Source organism: Hydra viridissima, unplaced genomic scaffold, assembly GCF_058129835.1.
Source record: "Hydra viridissima isolate aposymbiotic clone 2 unplaced genomic scaffold, HvirCarnegie_v1 scaffold_9, whole genome shotgun sequence".
Classification (NCBI taxonomy): Eukaryota; Metazoa; Cnidaria; class Hydrozoa; order Anthoathecata; family Hydridae; genus Hydra; species Hydra viridissima.
The window spans coordinates 9,096,939-9,121,686 of record NW_028324308.1 but is presented as its reverse complement, the minus strand read 5'-3'; the positions used below and the strand labels follow the sequence as shown (position 1 = coordinate 9,121,686).

At 27.6% G+C, this 24,748-nt stretch overlaps 2 protein-coding genes and 1 long non-coding RNA gene across 19 annotated transcripts; 2 read left to right on the top strand and 1 right to left on the bottom strand.

Moving 5' to 3' along the window:
- The first annotated feature begins 806 nt into the window (after positions 1-806).
- On the top strand, positions 807-15,938 carry LOC145185285 (uncharacterized). Of its 17 annotated transcripts, none has more exons than XM_090097427.1 (15): positions 807-1,036; positions 2,360-2,479; positions 6,897-7,076; positions 8,112-8,364; positions 8,702-8,786; positions 8,989-9,151; positions 9,326-9,520; positions 10,305-10,596; positions 10,784-11,041; positions 11,638-11,963; positions 12,123-14,086; positions 14,166-14,278; positions 14,491-14,813; positions 14,984-15,113; positions 15,626-15,938. In XM_090097427.1, the coding sequence occupies exons 2-15, from the start codon at positions 2,384-2,386 to the stop codon at positions 15,787-15,789; spliced, it is 4,542 nt and encodes a 1,513-aa protein (XP_089953553.1). In that variant the 5' UTR covers positions 807-1,036; positions 2,360-2,383; the 3' UTR covers positions 15,790-15,938. The 17 variants fall into 17 exon arrangements, with proteins under 17 accessions (XP_089953553.1, XP_089953563.1, XP_089953559.1 ...); XM_090097437.1 differs by lacking the exon at positions 2,360-2,479 and adding an exon at positions 6,361-6,403 and having other exon boundaries at positions 813-1,036; XM_090097433.1 differs by lacking the exon at positions 2,360-2,479 and adding an exon at positions 6,294-6,403 and having other exon boundaries at positions 813-1,036.
- Positions 15,939-18,016: 2,078 nt separating this feature from the next.
- On the bottom strand, positions 18,017-19,760 carry LOC149883901 (uncharacterized). Its single transcript, XR_016455519.1, has 2 exons — positions 19,665-19,760; positions 18,017-19,565 (listed from the first exon to the last, which is right to left on the bottom strand). It is a non-coding gene; the product is annotated as an uncharacterized LOC149883901 (long non-coding RNA).
- A 1,097-nt stretch (positions 19,761-20,857) lies between these two features.
- LOC149883900 (uncharacterized) lies at positions 20,858-24,225 on the top strand. Its single transcript, XM_090098658.1, has 3 exons — positions 20,858-20,942; positions 23,752-23,871; positions 23,969-24,225. Exons 1-3 carry the CDS (start codon positions 20,858-20,860, stop codon positions 24,223-24,225), a joined length of 462 nt encoding a protein of 153 aa, XP_089954784.1.
- The last annotated feature ends 523 nt before the right edge of the window (positions 24,226-24,748 follow it).

Here is a 24,748-nt window from a genome sequence, read left to right as displayed (position 1 = left end):
TGTATACTAAAAATTATTTCTAAAAATTTGATTTTAACTAAAATAGAAATTGTAGAATGGACTTCTAACCTTAAATTTGTTTTCCACAACTTCAAAAAATACCCAGGTATCAATTTTTATGCATGTAACTCTACTAAAACAGGTGCAAAAGTAAAGGACCTATTTCAGAATGGCCCATTTAAATGTGGTGTAAATTTTGGCACTGATAACTCAAAAGCCACTTAGAATCAAAAAATTTTGTGAAATTTTATTTTTCTAAAAGTACTATTGATGGTGGAAAAAATTAGCGAAATCCATTCGTCAGAGTTCACGGCCTGAATGAATTGACATAAAATCACACTAGATCCTTTGTTCGGCGTGTCTTTTGCATATTTGTTTGTTTTATCTAGTCTTTTTTATTTTCAGTGGTTGTTAAAATGTGTCACTTGTATTAAAACATCTTATATTGTAATAAAATTTCATATTGTAGAGTTATTTAACATGTTCATTTAAACAGTGAAACAATACGAGAAACGGCTGTATGTTAAACAGTAAAATGCCGATGAAGAGAAACAAGATATAACCATCTTAATGACGTTAACTAACTTTGTTCAAAGAGTTGGAGACGATGGTAAGCTTGACAAGGAAGTCTTAGAGAATATTGCTTTTAAAAAAAGTTAAGATGTTAAAATTATATCTATTTCTTTAATAAAGTTACGTTAGTTACATAGAAGTTTCACATGAAACTTCATTTGAAGTAATAAGGCAAATAAAGCTAGTAAAATAAAGGAATTTCGTGATAACATAACAATAATTTAATGCGACTTAAAAAATTTTAAAACCAGTTTGAAAAACTTTTATAAAGATTATGTCGGATTGCAGGAGTAACGGTTGATTAAGCAACTTTTGACAAATATTCGAGTTGATTTTATTTTAGCTTAACTTGGTTTATGAACAACGAACACAGATTTTTATTTGTAATAGAGTTTTTTGGTATTACCAGCCTCAAGTTATAAAAGCCTTAGATATGCTTCATTAAATAATTTAAAAATACTCGGTAAGTATTTTTATAACAACAATACTAGTTATTTAGTAATATTACTCAGGGAAAAATGCCATTTTTTCGTAAAACTGGCAGTGGATTCTCTGAATAATTAGAGAGAGGATCGGAACGAGTAAAGAAAGCAGTTATGCATTTCACTTTAGTAATAATTTGATTTAACTTAACTCGTTTTTTCTTTTAATTTTATCTATTTTTAGCATTTAGAGTCCACGCTTCAAACAACTATTTAACAAATTTACTTAAATAATTCTTATTTTTGTATCTCAATTTTTCTTGAATAATGATTTTTAATTCTTGTCTCATATCTAGTTTATTTTGTATCATATTTTTTTATAATACTTGGAAATTTGTGCTATATTTCTTTGTTATACTTGAAAGTTATAATTCGATTTGTTCTTTTGTTATAATGCTTTTAATTTTGTAGTTTATTATTTTTTACTTTCTTTCTGCGATCCAATTTTTTTTAACTACTTTATTTGCCATTTGAATTAGTTTAATAAGTTTATTTTTCCTGGAAGTCTGCATGCTTCACTAGAAATCTGATTGCCAATAGTTGGCAGTTGTGGATTGGGGTATTTATGAGTGATAATAATACTTGCGTCACCAGAGGCTAAGTAGAATCAACACCAAGATTAAAATGAATTTTAGATTAAGATACAAAGATCCTAAGTTTTGATAAACAAATCAAAAAATTAAGATAATTTAAAGATTAATATGGCATTATTCTATTTATAGAAATGCGTATTTCTACAATTAGTTCAGGATAGCCTTAAAAAAAAAATTTTCACGTTAAATTTCTTCTTACTTTCTTTTGCCTTTATGTTCTTTTTAAAAACGTATTTTTATAGTTTGCCCATTAATGAAACATTTTTTGTTGTTATTGTTGTTATTCTTTTTTAAAAATTCACACTTTTTAGAATACTTTAGTGAAATATACTTTTCCTAACATATGACGATGCTCTAAAAGATTTTATGAACTTTTAATAAAATTTACACACTTTTATAAATTTATAATAAATCAATATTTGAATTTAGTAAAAACTATGCTAGAAATGAAATAAAATACAATCAAATTTATTCAAATTTAATTGTACAGGTCAGGTTAAAGTACTCAAACTTTTATACAGCTACACATAGATTATTTGACAAAAAACAACTTCATATGTGAATATATGCAATATTTGGATAAAGAATTTCTGGAAATATTTGTTCATTTAGTCCTCTCCAACAAAATATGATAAAAAATCATATTTTTGGCATATCTTTTAAATATATAATAATTGATATGCCACTGCATCTCGTCCATCCATTTTTCAGCAAAAACATTTTCTTAAAAAGTAAATGGCATCTTTAACAAAAGGAACCTCATTATTTGGAAGCTCCGAGAAATATCAAGACTTTTGGGAAAGTAAAAAATTTTACATAATGCATAAAAAGGTAATTTATTTATTTTAAAAAAAAAGTTTTTAATTTTTCTCAAAGATTTTTTACATTAACAATCGACAATTTAAAATCGTCAGGGAATATGTTTGCAGAATAGCGCAAAAACGTGAGATAAAAAGCGCGCAATTATGAGTTGTTTAGAAAATGTTTTAAAATGGCGTGTTTTTAAGTCTAGTAAATACATGCCATCTTATATTATTTTCTAACATCAAAATGGCTTAAATCGAAGTTCAAGCGAAAGTTTTTAAAGGTATTAAAAAATTAGGTGAAAGAAATATGAATTTAAACCCTTAAAAAAAACTATTATTCAGAGAAATCATTTCCTTTAAACTTGTTAAAAAACAAAAAGGTTGCATCCAGCAGTTTTTTTTTTAGAACTTTTTATAAAACCTTCTTCAAAAAGTTCAGAGAAAATAAATTTTTTTACAAATATTACCATGAAAAAGATATATATATATATACTTTTCAAAATTTATATTCAAATTATATAGCATATGTGTGTATGCGTGTGTGTACACACACATATATATAATGCAAGTGATAATATTTCTAAATTTATATAAGGGATTTATGAATGGTACCTTTGTATTTATTGGTCCTCTCCATTTAGAGTAAAAATACTACACACCATCAAATAAATTCATTTATTTTTGTAAACGCTGGTGATAATTTTGAGATACAGTTTTTTTTTTATTTATTGGCAAACTGTCGTTAAAAATTTTATTTCATGGTCGCAGAAATTTCATTTTAACTCTCCGAATCTCTGAGTAGAGAGAATCTGTGATGTATAAGAAAATAGGAGGTACTTTAAGAATTTTTATGATGAGTTTCATTTTTATTTTACGTATTAATTTTATTTGCAAGTGAAGAATCTGCTTCTATGATTTAATGACATTTAAGATTGCTTCAAAATGTAAAGAATGCAATAGAAAAGGTAATCCGAAAATATTCGTTTGTTCTCCTCCCATCTCAATAACTGAGCAATTTAGAAAAGCTTCTACATATGTGACATGAATAAGGTTTGTATTAACTGATATGTCAACATTAGTTATAAAGATTATTTGTTTTTATTCAAAAAAAAAAAAAAAAAAAAATCAATAAAAAAAAAAATCAATAAAAAAAAAAAATAATAATAAAAACAGTCTTATTATACGTTCTCAATTTTCTATATTAAGAATTTATGGCAACAAATGCATTTTACACAATATAAATCAAAATAAATAATTCAAATTGGCGGAAAACTCAACCAATATTCGTCTAGCTCCAAGTGAATCATCTGTGATTTTTAATGGTGGAGGAACAACTTCATATTTAAAACACAAAAGCACTTTACTGCGGTTTTCTGTTATCCTATAGCTTACATCATAATAATGTCGCCATTATTGTTAAATACGAACCTAGAAGTAAGTGTCACGTATCCTCAAATAATGACTTACTAATAAGTTGGAAAAAGAAAGCCTTTCAATAATCATGTAAATATTGCTCTAAAGCAGGAAATATCACAATCTCAATTCCGAAAATTTTAACCTAAATTATAACATTCAAGAACAAATTCGTTAAAGAAAATTTTAAAGTTAAAGGTAATTTTTTTTTATTTTTTAATACTAATTTTAATTAATATTTATAATTTAATATCTCCGTAAAGTTTATAATACAAAAATTTTATATATTTAAATATTTGTACGCCTCATTTGTTAAAGACAAAGGGTTACATTTTATTAAACGTAAAAAAGTTTTTTCTAATATTTGTTACAATTTTTTCACAAAATTCGGTTTCCCATCTTCTTTTTGTCCTAATTGATGAATTAATGCCGCAACATTTTGAAACAACTCAGTGCGACTTAAAATTCTTAACAATCTTAAAAAATCAAATTGAGACATACAAATCATTATGTTTTTTGTTGATTGCATTTTAAGAGTAAAATTTTAAATGATTGAAATTCATTTAACAAAAACAAAAAAAAAAGAAAACAAAATCTTACATTTACTTAGTTATAACAAAATCTTTTTGTTTTAAACTTTTTTATATAAAAAAAAAGCTTCATTTTTTTAAATACTTCTTTCAAATTCTAAAAATCAACTCAAAATATCAAATTGTGATAATTTATTTTTGTGATTCCAATCCTTCGATCTAGTCGGCTTTTTTGTTGCAGAATTCAATTGTTAATATGTCTCCGGAGCAGCATGGTATCTATATTAGTACTTCAAACAAAGCGTTACAATTGCTTATGAGTGAATTTTTATAATTGGTTCATTTATACCACGTGCAAAATTTGATCAGTTGTTTAATGGACGCCATCCAATAGAAAAATGAAGCGGAAAACAAAACATATTATTTTGTTTACTTTGACACTATGCTAATATAAGAACGGCTAATAACAATAATAATCAGAAAATCTGATAAACACTAATCTTTGTTTGTTGATATCTTATTTATTGGTGTCATCTTTTCGTTCTCCCGTTTGTAATATTACGTTTTACGAACTTCGATGAGATTAATTACTCTCAAATACCAAAGAAGTAAATTAGTATTTAAAAAAGAAGGTAAGCGCATTTTTGCGGACACATACGGCTTAAATTTTTTTTTTTTTTTTTTTTATGTTTCCATTAGATTCCTCGAGAAAATAATTTATTAAAAAGGCCTTTTTCTTTTCAAACCTTCACTCATAAGATAAAAAGATCTTCAAACTACATTTTATATAGTATTAAGTTTTTTTTCTTTATCAGTTAAAAGCCCAGTTACATGCTGAGTAAATAGACTGAGAGACTTTTGAGACCCAACACTTGATTGTATTTAGCAGATTAATCTCAATGAAACTCTTACATAAACCGGATTATTTAATCTCAATTGTAACGTTCTTAAGGACAATTCTTTTTTTACGAATTTTAAATGGCAATAAAGTGTCCCTTGTTTATGTTAAAAATTTTGACAAAGCATTTTCGCCAATGAAAATTTTCGGTTTTGTATTTATCAGAAACTATAATTTGCGACTTGGATGTTAGTATTTCTCAGCCTTTCTCAAAGATTTAGTCTTTTTATTTAAAAAACACCCTGTTCTCACAGTGTGGATTATTTCAGAAGACGTAACTCAAAACCGCAGCAATTAATAGCCGGAAAAACAATAAAAAAAAACAACACCACTGCTTTGAAAAATAACTCAACCCTAGGACAATAAAAAATCCATTTAGTTGCTAGGCAGGATTGAGCTACCCATCGTATCCCTCTTCATTGTGTTTTTAAAAAAATTGGGTTCTTGTCTATTAACAATAGCAAAATTTCTTTTCGGATTTTAAAATCAATGAAGACTTTTTTTTCCTTTAATTTTAATCTTTACTTTACATATTCTCGTTAAAAGTAAAAAGTAAACCTAACTTTGAAAGAACTTGTCAAATAAATGAAGTGGGTAGTTCAAATTCAAAGAAAAAGTCCACTATAAATACGTGTTTGTGTGTTAATTTTCAATCAACTGAAGTGTCCGTAATTTCCTCGAAAACTTTAATATTACGCAAGATACTCTAACGGGTTTTAAAAAACTTAATTCTTAACAAAAATGTTTATTTGTAAAGGCCATCCCTCAATATTTTTTATTGTTTATTAAACTGTCATAAATATCGTGTTATTTAAGATTCGTTTTTAAATTCGTAGTTTGTGCTATGAATTGATTTTTGAATTCTCTTCAGTTTCCGTTAGATGATTTCAAGAATTATTAGAATTTGCAAGGAAATTATAGAATACTCATTCCAGTTGATAGGAAATTCTCATTATATAGGACGGAAGTGCTAAACATCTTTTATAATATGTTTTTAGATGAGCTTTTAGATGAGAGATTTTATTATACAAAACACATTTCTTTTATGATCTGCAACAAACCTAGAAGTTAAAAAGAGTGGACGGGATAAAGAAGAGAACGACAAATAGTAAGTAATTGCGCTAAACTAATAACGGCGCAGTTGTACACAATGAGCTTGAACAAACAAGACAGCAACTTGAACAAACAAGACAGCAACTTGGATAACTGAATAAATCAACAAAAACTTGCTTAGCAGTTGCATTCGTAACGAAAACATATTTAAGTGGATTTCATTGAATTTTCTTTTTTAAAACGAGTATAACATTTTCGGTCTTTTTAAATGAATGAGTTATTGACATATTTAAAGTATGAGCCGAATAAATAAGACGTATGTCAAAGAAATTTTCTATAATAGAGATGTACACTATTAAGATTAATCGCGTCTGAACGTCAATATGAAATTGAGACAAAACTTAAATCAACTAAAAAAGCTTATTATTATTTTTCGTAGTTGTAAATTTTTAATATATCTATTATACTTTAACAAAAAGAATAATGGGGTTATAGCTTTAGAGGCCGGTGCTATCAACTTTTAATTGTATTACAATTTAATTTTGTAGATGAACTCAACGACCTCTTTACCTACGATCACTGATGATATAGCAGAAAACACTTTTAAGTCTTCGTTTGAACTAAGATGTGCAGGATGTAGCGCTCGTCTAACAGAACTAAAAAGACAATCGTTAAAACATATGTTGATAGAATTTCGTAAAATCATCAACGGAACAGGAAATCTCTCTGTAAGTTATTACACGTTACGACTTTTCGTTTACTTTCAAATATCAGGATATTTTATTATACTCTTAAAAAAATTAGCAAAAGAATTAAATGGCAAAAATTATTAAAAGAATAGCAAAAAATTATTTTTATGAAATTTGATTTGTGGAACTTAACATTATGACTTCTTTGTAAATTTTTACACTTTTAGTTATAATGCTATTTATTAAACAGAATTTATGATTTTGATTTTTTAGTTTTAAAATTTGCAATGGATTATTTACTTTTTCTTTTTACAAGACTAAAATTTCAAGATACAAACTTACAAGAAATTTAAATTATATAGCGCTGTATAAAAACGTATTATTCAAATTAAACATCGGCGTTTAATTTACATCTTTAATAAACTTCAGAAAAAACATTTATCTTAAAGTGTTGATATTGAAGTTTGTTACGTTACCATCGGAAAAATAAAACGCCAATCTTTAATTCAAACGATTCGGTTTATTCTCCCTCAGTCATTTTGGTTAAATTAAAAAACCCACCACGAATTGTAGCGCTATAATGGTATTAGCAAATTTTTTAGCACTATAACATAATTTCTTTAAAAAATTCGTTGATCAATGCGTGTAATGTAATTATTTCACTGACATTTCTTTTAAAAAATCCACTACTTTCTTCAATTTATTCACTAAAAAGCTGCAAACTTCTTTTTTTGATAAAAGTGTACACTTTAACCACAAGAGCATACAAGACAATCAATAAAAAAGGAAGTTATTTTTTGAACCATCTTTTTTATTATGATATTTGCATTTAGTAATTTTACTTTATATGCACGCTTGTGTTTGAAAATAATTGCTCAAGATATATATTTGAGGTCGGTTTTCTAACGCTAAACTCATCCTTGATTACAATATAAATTTTGATTAGTTGGAACTAAAATTTTTATTTCAAAACCATAAAAGAACATTTACTAATCTTTCATTAGACTTATTTTCAATTAATTTTTTTTGTCCTTCTTTAAACTTCTACTTTCTACACTTATTTTTGATTTTCAGTTGGATAACTTGCTACTTTTGGCACTCAAGAATATTCGACTTGAATCCAGTTTTCTAACGGGAACATTTAACGGAATTTGCTCTGAATGTGGAACACATGTTGAATACTTAAAAAAAAAAGCTTTTAAGATTTTGCAATCAACTAATTTTGCTACGTTTGCAAGTAAACATTACAAACAAGAAGCTACTAGCTCTCAAGTACCATTCGTCTATAAAGGATCAGTTGAATCTGAAAATAGAAATAGAATTAAAGGTAATTGTTGAACTAGTAATATAGAAAAGTAAAGATCTTTAGATTAATTTAAAATGTAGCCATAAATGCTATATATAAAAACTCTTTCTGATTATAAATATTTTTTACTAGATAGCGTCATATATATATATATATATATATATATATATATATATATATATATATATATATATATATATATATGTATATATATATATATATATATATATATATATGTATATATATATATATATATATATATATATATATATATATATATATATATATATATATATATATATATATATATATATATATATATATATTCCCATTTTACGTTTATGAGAAAAAAATTTAGATGATTCAACCGATGTTGAGTTGAAGTTATTGGACACAATATCTTCACCTAGTGAATCTCCCTCAGCAGCGCATTTTTTTTCAGAGTATGTAGTCTTTATAAATTTAGTGATAAGTGGGTGAGGATTTTGATGATAATGTGAATTTTGATGATGATGATGATGATGATGATGATGATGATGATGATGATGATGATGATGATGATGATGATGATGATGATGATGATGATGATGATGATGATGATGATGATGATGATGATGATGATGATTACAGTTGTTATAATTACAGAGCTGCAAAGATGTTTAACATTCCAAATAAAAGAAAAAGTTCAAAAAAAAAATCAACTTCCGGAGACACATTTCAAACAAACTTTAATAGAGTTATCAAAAATAGTCCACCAGACAATCCACCGGGTCTGTTTAAGTATGTTGGAAGAAGAGTTGATGGAAAGGTACTTTAAAACTGAATGTAAACACAAATATTAAAAAGTTGAGCAACTTGAATTTGTAGATTCGCATTTAACAGAAATGCGAATCTGCAAAACTTAACAACTTTTAAGAAACTTTTAAAATTAAGATTGTTATCTGATTAAAACCTTAAAGGGAATTAATATTTAAAACTTTAGGTTACCGTTATGCTTCGTATCACAACACAAACGGACGACCTCAGTGATTCAATCATATCAGTCGATCAAAGAAAAAGACATATTTCTATAAAACAACCAACTCAGTTGGCTGATATTCCCCAACGCTTTCAATCATCCAATGCTTCTCCGAAGCTTTTTGCCTTCGATGCTATTTTTGAACCTGGACTTGCGCAGGTATAATGGATTATCAAAAATTATATTGAGATTGATAGCCGTACGGGACGGAGAATAAAATTTTTCAAGATTTAGCGGGAAATTTAGGAGTTTTTTAGTTTATTTTTAAAACAGAAATGAAAGAAATCCTATATATATACTTTTTCCCTTAATGGGAAACAAAAAACAGGAAATTATAATTTAACCAAGAAAAACCACGAAAAACTTAAAAGTTTCTCAAAATATCCAAAATTCTCCGCTTGAAAATAAATTATTTACTTGCATTTTACTAAATAATTTACATTTTAGTTAAAAACTCTCTTTAGTTAATAAAATACTCTTGCAATTAATAAAAAATTTTGTAACACTTTATAATATGTCAATTAACTCTGAAGCTATATATTTATTTATTTTATTTTAATTAAATAATAATAGTAATAATAATAATAATAATAATAATAATAATAATAATAATAATAATAATAATAATAATAATAATAATAATAATAATAATAATAATAATAATAATAATAATAATAATAATAATAATAATAATAATAATAATAATAATAATAATAATAATAATAATAATAATAATAATAATAATAATAATAATAATAATAATAATAATAATAATAATAATAATAATAATAATAATAATAATAATAATAATAATTATAATAATTATAATAATAATAATAATAATAATAATAATAATAATAATAACAATAATAATAATAATAATTATAATAATAATAATAATAATAATAATAAAACGTTACATTTCGGTTAATTCTTTTATCAGAGTCGAGTTTCTGCAACAGCTCTATTGGATGTTTTGCATGCTGTTATTAACGGAGGTGACGGTTGCTTGATCTCTTATGGTGCTGCAAGTGTGGGAAAGACAAAAACAATGATCGGCGAAGACACAGATAACTTAAGTTTAGGAATAATTCCATGTGCTATTACATGGCTGTATAGGTTAATTGAAGACAGCAAGCAAAGAGTTGGATCTAGGATTTCTGTTAGAATATCTGCCGTGGAGGTTGTCGGAAAGTCTGAAATTCTGAAAGATTTGCTAGCCGAGCAATGTTCTGGTGAATAAAATATGAACTATGTATATGTCTATGTGATTAACTAGCTGGTATAATTTAAAGACTAGTTATTTACCTATATATATACCTAGCTACATTAAATTGCAATAACTGTATCTCCACACATAAATCTAATTTAAAATTAAAAAAAAAAAAAAAAAAAATTAAGTTAGCTTTGCTGTTGTTATAGGATGCGACAGCACTGATAGCAGTGGGGGATCACCTGGAATATACCTTTGCGAGGATCCTATAGGTGGTACAGTGCAATTGGGGAATGTAAGTGAACCACAAGCCGTTACTGCAGAGAAAGCAGCATTTCTTCTGGATGCTGCACTTGAAGCACGGACTAAAAATGAAATAGGAGCCAATATTAATTTTAGTCACATGATTTTCACTGTTCATGTATATCAATATCGAGTGGATAAAGGCTTTAAGAGTGGTCCAGGTGGTAAGACTTAAAGTTATTTTAATTTAATAATAACTACAAGATGTCTACATAAGTTACTGCATGCACTGTCTTATGTATATCAGGATTTAATGGTTGTATTATGATTATTTTATACTATTTAAAATTAATTATTGTTTTTTATATTTTATTTTTGCATCCAAGAAGATGTAGATAAATCACTAATATGAGATCTATTTAATTTTCTGACTTTTGTGACTTAAGATGATTGTGATTAGTGTATAATTGCAGGAGCAGTAGTTTAACATTACTTTTAACAAGTGTAAAAATGTGATATACTTGATATGCATATATTCTTACTTATTAAACTGGTGATGTGTAATTTTAAAAAAATTACTGTAAAGAGATGGTTTTTACAAAAAGATTTTAACAATAAAGTTTTGCTACTACGAGTTTTGATCAATCAAAATTTATCTACCTTTATTTTCTTATTCATCTTTATTTTCTTATTCAAGTGCTGTTTTATAAATAGCAATTGTGTATGTATGTAAAGCTCCTTTTAAATCTTTAATTCAAAATATATGTAAATATAATAAAAATTTATAAATCTTTAACATAAAATATATAAAATCATTTAGGTGCAGTTCCATATTCTGGTGGTAGATCTCGTCTACACCTGATTGATCTAAGTTCTGTTAACTCAAGTTTTGATTCAGATATCCATGGTGCTGCTCCAAGTCACGCAGGTCTTGGTCAAATTATTGTTGCTATGCTAAATGGTTTTAAACAAGTTCCTTATAGAGATAGCAAAATCACAAGACTATTAAAAGATTCTATTGGGAACCCAACATGTCGCTCAACATTAATTGCTCACATATCAGAACACGAGAAAAACTTTTCCAAAACATGTTATACCTTACAATTAGCTTCAAAAGTAAACAAATCAAGACGGAAAAAAAATCTGGTAAAATGACATTTTTACATAATCAGATGATTTTTTTTAAAAAAAAATCCAATTATTAACACTATTGAACATAACATTAGAATAAGTATTATTACTTATTATTAGTTGTTTAGTTTTTTTTCTATAATAATATTATTGTTAGTAAATGTTTTACTTTAGAACTGCTGTACAAATTCAGATCCAAGTTCTTGTGAGGAATCTAATTACAGGTATCCAAATCCAGCTATGGTAAAGACTTATGGCATAGATGATACAACTGGTGTAAATTCAGATTACAATACTTCAAGCGCAGGTGAAGATTCTTGTGACACAGTGATTTATATGGGAAATGGCCACATAAGTGATAGAGATCTATCTGACAATGAACATCCTCCATCTAAGTCATCATATTTATCAATGAAGTTAAAGTTACCCTCTAGCTCAGAAGATGAAAATACAGATTTAAATATAAAAGCAAACCATGAACGAGTGCAGTGTTTGTCTATTCCAGGGCAAATTAGAAAAATGAAATCAACAGATAATGAAATTGAATCTAAAACTTCAAATATGTCTAATTATAAATTACCTGTACTTAGTCAATCCACTGTGAAAGAAAATATAGAGAAAGCTGTTAATATTGTTGCACCCTTAGTGGTTAAAAGTGAAAATAAATTGAATAATGATAATATAATCAATGATTTTGATAAAAATAAATCTCTACTATTGACTGCAGAAGAAATCAAAGATATTAAAGTTCCATCAGATAAAGATATCCGTAAGCAAGAAAAAAGAATTGCTAAACTTCTAAGATACTCTTTCGATAATGAAATTAACAATGGAGCTACCAATTCAATCCAAAATAAATGGAGCAATGGTTACAAATCTGACACAGAAAATAAAGTTATGGAATTTTGTAGTAAAAAAGTCGATGGCTACATATCTGCACCTGAAAATTTTAAGTATAAACCTGTTCAAATTGTAAAAGGTACTGTTAGACAGAATAAAGCAAATGAAAAGTTTGTTACAGACACTAAAAAAGAACAATGTATTTTTTTATTACCCAATTTACAAGAAACAAATGAAATTTGTAAACCAGATGATTGTTTGCAGAAATCATGTAAAATGTCTGATTTGAAAGTTCAAACTGGTATTGACAAATACATTCCTGAAACAAACCTTGATCAGTTACTTGATGATTTGAAAGGGATAGTACAACAGACTTGTTTAGTTAAACTACAAGATTCATCTGTTGATATTCTAAGAGATGCACCTGCAGCTTCTCCTTTCAATTCTTGTAAAATAGTTGGAGAAAAAGAACTCATAGAAAAAAATGAAAAACCTCCAAAAACTGTTGAGTTAGAAAGCAATGATTTCTTGTTGCATAATCAATCACATAAAATAGAAAACCTAAATCATATAATAACCATATCAACAATACCAAATTTCAGTGTAACAAAAAAATCTCTAAATAATATTGCTTCTCCAAAGCTTGATAGAATTTCATTACTTAAGACTGCAAATACCTTTTCTAGAGCCAATAACAATGAGCAATTACATAAAGTTCAACAAAAATCCTTTTATGGAAAGTCTTATTCAAAAGAAGATACAATTAGTTTAACTTCAGTCAATGATAGTGATGAGAGTGATGTTGGTTCTTTATATTTAAGCCCTGCATTGAACAGGCGACAATATCCTACAAGATTAAGGTACCGCTGGTCAACAGTCTTTGAGGAAGATGAAAGCAAAAAAAAAGATAAACAGCTGTTAAGTAAAAGTAGTAAGCAAGAAATTATTGTTACATTAGACAGTGAACCACGATCTGGTCGGTCAATTTTGCAAACAAAAAAAGCAGCAGCTGCACATCAAACACCTTCTTTTTTATTAACTAAATCTCCATTATCTGAAAAAAAATCCTTAGCATCTCCAAGGTCATGTAAAAAGTTTTCTTTGCTATCACCTAAATCTGATAGAAAATTACTGAAATCAACATCAGAAAATCGTATGTCTGGTTGCAGTGATTCAAGCAGTGGAATTGGGTCATTAAATAGTCAATCATCATCAATCAGAAGCAGAGAAGAAATTAAAGTTCTAAATGATGTAGTAATAGATATAACACCTTCCAAATCTAAACTTTGGCCTTTTAGGTAAATTAAAATAGTTAATTTTTTGTTAAGTAAAAATCAAATACAGAAAAAGTTGTAAAAAATAATAATTTTACTTTAGTCGCTCATCCAAAAAGTCAAGTCCAATAGTCTCTGGATATGCAAGTGATGGAAAAGTTACATATTCTTCTAACCGCTATAGCAGGACACAAAAGTTTTTTGGATCAAGATCTAGTAAGTTTGAAAATAATAATTTTTTTGTCTATTTGATGTAAAGAAAAATCTTTTTGTAATCAGTTTGGTGTAAAAATAATTTTTTACAATTTTATGTGTAAAATTTACAACAAAAAAAGTCCAGATTGCTAAATGTCTTACAAGATAAATTTTTGTTACTTTATTACTCTTAATAATTAAAACAGATTATTAAACTTTGATAATTATATTAGAAATTTGTAATGATGGAAGTCATAGCATCAATGATGGAGGCCACAGCAGTGGTTATGATACTTCAATTACTGATGGTGGAATGACTAGTTGTGCAGAAGATCTAACTGATAACGAATGTGGTGGTGCTAAAAAAAAGAAAAGATTTTTGGGGTTTCGTCGTAGATCTGTTAATAGCTTATTATCAAATGGACGAATTAAGAAGCCAATGTGGTTGCAAAATAGGCGCTGTCAATCAGATGATGAAGGTATGCAGATAAAAGTATATGAAATCGATGATCCTATGAAAATAAATAAAAGGCGCTGGAGGTCGCAAGGGGGAGAGGTATTTCTTTTGTTTGATTATATTTCTTTTAAATATTTTAAGTATTGAAATTACGTCAATTATCTCAACTGAAAATTATTTTCTAAAGTAGTTTGATGAAAATAATTAACCACTGTTAGTAACTTTATAAAGATTTTTTCTTAACAGCATTACTTTGTATTTATTAATAGCTTGCTGAACAAATTAGAGATGAAGAACTCAGAAGACATCATAAGCAACTGAAAAGTGAGATTGGTTTAGCTTTGGATAAGTTCCCCTCAGTTGATAAAACGTCACTAAGGAGTGATTTCAGTTTAACTGGTAATACACCAATTAGGCTTCTTAGGTCTTATTTGATTAAATACGTTCAATTTTCTAATAAGATTTTGAATACAGTTTAAAGACTTAAGGTTTCTTTTGACAAAAAACAATTGGTTTTAAATGAATGATTTAAGAGATCTTTTACTTACTATGGAGCATTTTATTCTTAGACTGGTAACGAGTTTTTTTTTTTAAAAAAAGATTATTGCGTAAATATCCGATATGTCACTTGAAGAAATTGAATGTTTTTAAAAGTTTTGAAGAATTATGCCAAACAACTGAAAATCTTCGATAATTGGTTTAAGGTTTAACACAAGCAAAATTGGTGTATTGCTGCATCACTTTCACATTCAGCTGGCTGTTATTGAAAAACTCTTATAATTGAAGAAAAAAATTATAAATTATAGTTTGAAATTAGAATGAATATTAAAAGCCTGCTGCAAATTATTTGTTTGAAACTAGTCGAAGATTTCGAATCTTTGTTGTTTTTTTTAAAGAAGCTTTTCTTTTAGGTCCTCTTAAAGATGGATCGAAGCCTATTTCTGACTTTTCGGCACAGCGTTCTGAAGAAATAGAAAAAGAAAATCGAATTTTTAGCACTAAACTCAAAGCTTTACAAAATCACATTCAAGTTGTTACATGCTTTGATGGGTCCCGTAAAACAACACGCATATGAATCAAAGAAAATCTACATTTGATCAGAGTTCAAAAAAGTTTTGATTGAAGTTTTGTGAATCTAAATTAAAATATTAAACATTGTACATTTTTGTAAAAAAATATTTTTAATATATATCTTTTTGAATCTCTATGAAAATGTCTTTAAAACAATCTTAGTTTTTATTTCTGAAAGGTATGCATCAACCAGATTACAATTAACGTTATTAAGGTCTTTACTTTCGATTATCTTTGCGTGTCTAAGAATATTACTTCGTTTTTCAAAAAAGTTTTAAATTTTTTCCTTCCTTTACTAATCAGTTTACAATTTGTTTGCGTTTGTTGAGATGATTTTAGGTTTCCGTTGCATGTTTTCATTTTTTAATAATTAAAATTACATTAGTCCATAAGAGCAGCAGCTCGTTGTTTCAAAATTAGTTTTGCGCCTTTTGCCAATGACAACTTTTATCCTGCAAAAATGGTGCGTTTCCAAACCATCGTTTGAGTGTGTTTTTGAGTTTGAGAATAAATGGATTGTTTTGAGGATAAAGACTAAATAAACCTAATTTATGCTAATACATTTATAAATAGGTATTAGTAATAACCCAAATATACAATATGTGCATTAAAATTTTGAACAATATAAAAAATCAAATTATTTTAACAAAAATAAACTTTGTTTAATGAAATTTTAAAAATAAAAGTTTGAAAATTTAGAAAAGTTAATTGACACCATACCTTCTAGCATCGATTCTTCAATGGTAAGTCTTGAAAACTCTTGTGCGCTCTTCTTGTCGATTTTTTTTATGAATGTTAAAATTTTTTTTTTTTACTTTAACTGATTTATATTTTTGGTACTTAAGCCATCTATTTAAATTGCCCAAAAATTTTCGATTAGACGTGCTTCTGTTAAGTTAACAGGATTGTCCTTTTTTTGAGCAAACGGTACTTTTTGATTACAAAGTCATGATTTAAATACTTTTTGTCTATTGATTGAAGCATTGAATTTAGGCTTATTTTCTTTCGACAAATTGGCTTTTCTTGTTTAGCATCGTTGATATACTTATATTCACTTTATCTATCATCTTCTACTTGAAAATGCTTCAAAATAAAGCTTCTGTTTTGATCTCTAAAAAAAAAAATTTGTTCACACTTTTTCAACTCAACTTGGTTTGACATTTTAAAAACCAATAAAATAAGAAAAAAAAGTAGCCATATTTATATTCATTTTAAAGAGGAGAAAATAATGTTAAATAATTAATAAAGAATGTCATTGAACTTTCAAAAATAAAATAACTATGACAACTTTAATTCTGTTTTTGCACTAAGCTTTAACGCTTTATATTTAGGCTTCCATCCAAATAAGGTGGAGTAGAAGCGACAAGAGTTATTTAAATAGAATATCAGCAAATGCTATTCTAATGATTATTCGTTATCACCAAAAGGAAGATTATATAGGTGTCATCAAATGTCTAATAAAAAATTGACACATTGTCACCAAGAATTGTCAAACCTCCACAACTTACTTTATTTTAAAAACCTTCATTCTTTTAAAAATGTGTTCTTAAGATAATCTTCTTCAAAAGGAATTCTCCCAGTAATATAAATTAATGGCATTTTCAGGTCAATCCTCAATCAGACTTCCTAAGTAATTAAATTTTCAATGAAATTGCAAGTTACTTCATCAGTTAAAAAGTTATATTTTAGGCACAAAGATGTAGAGTAAAATCGGGTCAAACCGATCATACTATTTTTTCGATTACTGATCAAAAAATTTAAATAAAACCGGAACTGATAGGACTATTTAAAAAATAAAAACACCAGAAGAAAGAGAATCATCTCCTCTATTCAAATGTGTCAAAATAAAATCCAAGTCATTTTTCAGTCATTTTATTTTTATATAAGTTTGAAAGAGAGTCGTAAAAAATTGCTTTTTTTCTTTTATTTGCTATAGTAATAATTCGGGAACCATAATTCGTTTAAATTAATTTTACCTCTATCTTGTAGAAATTTTAATTTTAATACCGATTACATAATTTTTTTCGTTTTATAAAAGTTAGACAAAAAAGTAAGAAAAGTTAATATTAAATTTTTTCTGGTAAAACCGATCATTCACATATTTACTTTAAATTCCTTTATTAAGAAGTATGTGAATTTTTCAATTAGGTGAATTAATTATTGGATTTTCTCATGCGTTAGTTCCGAGTTCTTCCTATATAAAGTTATTTTACAAAAATGACTCTATGATATTTATTAATTATTCACTTTCAAGATGACAACAAATAAAAAGTCATATAATGAAGAAGATATAGAAGCTGCGTTAAATGATATAAAAGAAAAAATTATTTCAATCAGAAAAGCTGCATTCAAATATGGCATTCCATTCTCAACTCTAATAGGTTGCAAGAACAACAACAATGCTAGCTTCAAGGGATCAGGATCAACAACCGTACTCTCACAGCAACAGAGTCAATTTTGGTGCATGCGTTTAAGTTCCAATGTGATTGGGGTTATGGTTTAATACGAAATGATGTCATGGACTTCGTATGCGGTTACCTTCTTCGTACAAATCAATCAGGCATATTTAAAAACTGCAGGCCTGGCAAAGACTGGTTTTATGCATTTACAAACCGATGGTCTAAAGAAATTTCCACAAGAAAAAATCACACTTTAGCATCTGCCAGAGCCACTTCTTGTACGCAAGAAATAATTGGTAATTATTTTGAAGTTGTCACTAAACAATATCAATTGTCTGGGATAACTTCTGGTTGTCACATTTGGTATTGCGATGAAACGGGTTTCTGTGGTGATCAAGGCAAAGCAACTGTAGTATGTCGAAAAGGTGAAAAGCGTGTTTTGAAACTCACTGGTAACAATGAAAAAATCCATTATACAGTGAACAATTGCTGTAATACTTTACACCACCATTCGTGGTATACAAAGCAAAACGAATCTTTAGAGCTGAGTGGGCTTTAGGGGGTCCGACTGGCACCAAATATTCAATTTCTAAATCTGATTGGATGGAGCATGACACATTTATTGAATGGTTGAAGGAAGTGTATATACCAGAATGTCAAGCTATTAGTGGTACTCATATTTTACATCTTGATGGACATACGTCTCACGTCAGTTTAGCAGCTGTATTGCTATGTTAGGAAAACAATATAACTTTGATTTTTCTACCATCCCACTCATCTCAAATTCTTCAGCCACTGGACAGAGGTGTCTATTGCCATGTTAAGCAAGTGTGGAAGGCAGTCCTTACCAAATATTACTAAGACACAAAATGCAAAAACTTAGATAAAGAAAATTTTCCTACGTTGCTTAAAAAGGTGTATGAGAGTGGTAAGTGTTTTACACGTTTGCACGCTATTGCTGGTTTTGAATATACTGGGTTATTTCCACTTAACAAAAACAAAATCAATCAACAGGCATTAGCTATCTCCAAAACGTTTAATCAACCGACGTCTTCATTGCCATTGCAAACAATTAGGTCTTTAGTATTATCTTCTGAACCAGCAACAGCAGCTTCGAGGTTCGACAAGTACAGAGCACTACATGAGAGAATGAAAATCGAAATGGAAAATGAGCTAAAGAGTTTTTTTCAAGAAAAAAATCAGTCTCATGTAAAAAAATCGAGGCAACCTAATATTCCAAAAGTCGCTGGCCAATGTATTACAGAAGACGGTGTTGCGGAACATCTCAAAAAAAGAGCAGAAGTTAAGCAACTCAAATTAGCTGAAAAACAAGCTAAAAAGCGTAAAACCATCTGCAAACTCATAACGCCATTGCCAAAACCTGCAGAAAAAGAAGTAACTCAAAATATAGAACCGATAACAACACCTTTAGCCAAAAGAAGAAAAGTTATTAAATGCAGATAATGTAAAAAAGAATTACATTCGGATATGATGTCATGCAAGAATCCAAATTGCAATACTTGGCTCTGCAACAAAACATGTTTGCTAAAAAATTTTGTAATGGGTTCAGATTTTTTTTGTTGTAAAAATTATAAACCTTAAATCTTTTGTTATTTCTGTATACTATATAAAAAATATATAAAAATATATACATTTACATATATAAAATATTAAATTTATTAAATGTATTTTATATTGATAAGTTTTAACAGACTTTCTGCCAAAAGCGATCTTTTTTTTTTCTTCAAGTTTTCATAATTTTAAATACAGTTAAAAAAAAAAAAAAAAAAAAGTTAATAATGTGCTGTAAACAATAATAACATTCCAGAATTCAATTATCTTGGAGCAGAATTTTTGCTTGTGACTAATGTCACTGTTTCTTCTTTTCAACTTTCTTCAATTTCTTCACTAAAAAGCTGCAAATTATTTTTCTTATCTGTGCACGCAAGAGAGATAATTAATGAATGGTATCATCATGAACCAAATGCCTTTTGTAGCTTTTAACAGTTCACTATTAATTATGCATTCACAGCGTTTATGAACTTTTAACACGTTTCGTTTGTATGATTTTTTACGTGGTTAATTAGAATTAGGGCTTCTGAAAAATAGTGTTTTAAAAAAACAGCCGTTTTCTGTTTAACGGCTGTTTCCCGTTAAACAGAAAACTGTTTTTTAACTTTTTTGTTCCTTCTAATTTGTTATACTTTTCAACTTAACACCCAATAAATAAAATTTCGGACAAATTTTAGTTGCATTTATTATGTAATTCATTTCATACACGCAAAAAACCTTTATACTTATTTGAAAGAGGATTTTATAATCTATTTAAATCTAATTTAATTAAGTTAAAAATATTATTTAAATATTGAAAATGAAATGGTCAAAGTAAAGGAACTTTTTTTCTAAAAAAATCGAGAAAAAGGTAAAGCGTTTGTTGCTAAGCAGTTTATGGAATGGGGTTTACCCAGATCAACTGCTTACGATAAAATCGCAAAATTGGAGAATGGATCTCTATAAAGAAAAGTTGGAAGTGGTCGAATCGCTAAGGTAGCTATTAAAGAAAATATTCCAAAGATTGCTGCATTTTTTGAAAACAAGTCAGGGTGCTTCCAAAAGAAAGTAGCTCAAGTTTTTAACTGTAGTCAAACTCGAATTTCCCAAGTATTAAAAACAATGACTAACATTCGAATTTTCAAAAAAATGGATTTTGTTATGGATGATGAAAGCTATTTTACCTTAAACAATAGTACATTAGCTGGTAATAATAGGTTTTTTGCCGCTGTTCCTTCTCAATGTTCTGACCAAGTAAGATACAATTTGCGTAAAAAGTACGAGGACAAGCTCTTAGTTTCTTGTTGCATCAGCTAACGTTCCAGAAGCAAGACCAATTGAACACTTTTGGGGTTATTTAAAACGGCTAGTGTACGAGAATAATTTGAGAGCTGAGAATTTGGAAGAGCTTGAAGCAAGAATTAGATATTGTTATTCAAAGATGAATAAAGAAATTTTCCTTACTCAAATAAAACATCTTTCAAAAAAACTTAATAATTTTGCTAAATATGGTATTTGAAACAATTATTTTAATATATTTATAAACTACGTATACTAATATATTAACAGCTGAAATATTAGATAATAAAACTTATTACCCAGATAACACATGGACGTCGGCCCGATGTCTTGCCGACATGTTTTATATCAGCATTAGATCGGCATCGTTTTACTTCATCGGCCCGATGTTGGTCCGACAAATTTGCTAAAATATATTAAAATAATTGTTTCAAATACAATATTTTGCTAAATATGGTATTTGAAAAAATTATTTTAATATATTTATAAACTACGTATACTAATATATTAACAGCTGAAATATTAAATAATAAAACTTATTACCCAGATAACACATGGACGTCGGCCCGATGTCTTGCCGACATGTTTTATATCAGCATTAGATCGGCATCGTTTTACTTCATCGGCCCGATGTTGGTCCGACAAATAAAATAAATTAACTTATGCTTCATCGTAAAACATCATCGGCTTGATGTCTGCGAACGCACCATAAAATGACTTGTTCTGTGAGTGTTTACAGTGCGCAGGCGTAATCATACTAAACGTGCGCAAATTGTCGCATTTCTTGTCTTAAGCCTGAAAATTTCAAAATATAGTAGGTACGTGTGTAAAAATTTCAAACCATTTATTTATTCAAGTTTTATATATGGTTCGAAAGAGCTCTGAATTTGTAATAAAATGGTGAAAACTTTATGAAAAAAGAATTATTACAACAAAAGTTACGCTCATTTAAGTAACATTATTTTTATGAAGCATTGCATAAGAAAAATGCAACTTTCGTATAAAACTCGCGTTCGGTAAACGGCAGCTTTGTAATAGAATCTTTGTTAATTTGCGCATGATTTTGCATAGTGAAATGTGCAAAACGATTAAAAAACGTAGCTAAAAAAGTTTCGAATTAAAGAAACAAAGTATTTTTAATGATTAAAACGTAATAGTAAAATTTATAATAAAATTTTATAAAACATGCATAAAAAAATATCGCGTTTTTTTGCAATATTTACAATAATTAAATATATATATGTATATATATATATATATATATATATATATATATATATATATATATATATATATATATATATATATATATATGTATATATATATATATATATATATATATATATATATATGTATATATATATATATATATATATATATATATGGAGGTGATCTTTAAATACATTAAAAACCTCAGCGTTTTCGCCTTATTTTTATCGTTAATAATGAATTTCAATGAAAGATAAATATATAAATAACAGTTCTAATAAAATATATCATTATAATGAATAAAAAAAACAAATATACTGAATTCTCTACAGTCAAAAACCGCCCCTCCCCCTAACACTATGTAACGGAAGTGGAAATACATACCTCAACTGCGTGGAACAATAGGGTATGTGGTCATGAATATTTTTTGATGAAATTTGGCAGGGACATAGAAAATAGATCTATACAGTTGCCTGTAAAATTTTAAATATGTACCAACATGCCTTCAATATTAAGCCACCTCCGGAACAGAAACGAAATTTTAAAACCGAATGAAAATCACTGGTAACTGTAAAAACAACAACAGAATTTATAACAAAGTAACAGTAACAATAGCAGAAACAGTTTTATAAAGTGTAACAGTCACAGTAACGCTAAAAGAGGTGGAAATGGTACCTCCACTGGGTCGAAAAGTACGGTATGTGGTCATGAATATTTTTTAATGAAATTTGGCAGGCACATAGAAATAGATCTATACAGTTGACTGGAAAATTTCAAATATGTACCAACATGCCTTCAATATCAATGCAGTGCCAGAACAGGGTGCGGATTCACAACTTTTGCGTAACTCTTGCGTAGCTGAGCTAAAGTTACGAAAAACTTACGCAAAATATTTTTTGCGTAACTATTTGGTATTCACAACTTTCTCGCAGCATTTGCGTAAAGTTAAGGTTGCGCTTGAGTTACGCAAAACTTACGCAAAAACTTAAGACAAAACTTACGCTAATGTTTAACATAATTTGATATAAAGAAAGTAGTTCTACTGCTATTTATTTTTATATTATCATTTTTATTATATTAATTTTACTTTATTATTATTTTTTTAAACATTATTATTTCTCAAGAATTTCTTGAGCAGTTAATATTATCTACTAATTACTCAAGAGTAATTAGTTTAATCTACTAATTACTCAAGAAATGAACTAATAAGGAAATAATTTTAAAGACATAAATGTACACATTACCCAATGTCTAGACGGATCAGGATCAATATATAATATCTGATGAAGTTATCACAAAATAGCTGACACAATCAAGTTCATTAAAGTAACACAAATAACTTTTCACTATTTAGAAGTAGGTTTTTTTTGATTTTATGTATATAAAATATATGTAATATAACTATATATATATTATATATTTATGTATTGAGTTCTATTATGTTATTTTAGTATAACGATATGGTAAATATGTTGCTGCTTATATTTCGACAAAACTTATTATTCTAGTGTCAGAAAGCAATAAAGATTGCAAAAAAAGAGCTGAAAATTGGACGAATGAACAGTTGACTCTTTTGATTAAGCTGTACAACGAAAAAAAGCAATTGCTTGATGGAAAGTTTTCTCCTTGTAATAAAGATATTTATTTATTAAGATTTAGTATGTAATATTAATAATAAGACTTTTAACGCCTATAATTTTAAAATTACATAAACATTATTTCCAGCTATCTCAAAATTTACAAAAGATGATGTTTGGAGCAAAATTGCAGACCAAGTTTCCCTGATTGGTTCAGATCGCACGGTTCTCCAATGTAAAAAGAAGTTGTCTGACCAGAAATCAGAGAGCAAAGGCAAAGCAGCTCGTATCATATTTAGTATGAATAAAACTGGTGGAGGTGAGAAATGCTCGGAAGAGCTCAACTTTATCGATCAGCAAATGGTGTCTAAAATGCCAAAGGTTTCATACATGGTAATACTTTAGTCGTTTATTTTACCCAGCAGCCCTTCAAAGTTTTGCTTTGCACATTAAAATAATAATTTTTTAATGTAGGGAATATCCGGCGGTGTTGACACTCTTCAATGTTCTACAACATCATACGATTCACTTACTGCAACTAAAACTACAGAAGAACTGCTGATTTCTGACACTTTAACTAGTTCTTCTCCATCTACGACAAAGGAAGATAAAATATCTATTGAGACAATTTTAACAAAAGCGGTACATTACAAATGATTTTGTCCATAAACATAAAAACAAAACATTTTTAATGTGAAAAAAACTATTTTGTTTATTATCTTTTATACACTATTTTTAATCATTATTATTATTATCATCATTACTATAATGTAATAATAGTAATAGTAGTTATTTAAAATCTAAGGTATTTTTTCTTTGGCAATCCAAAATTTTTCTTCCTTACACAAAATTAAACAACTATAAAAACTGAATTCAAAAATAAATAAAAAATGTATATAAATAATGAAAATTTTAAATATTTTTTCTT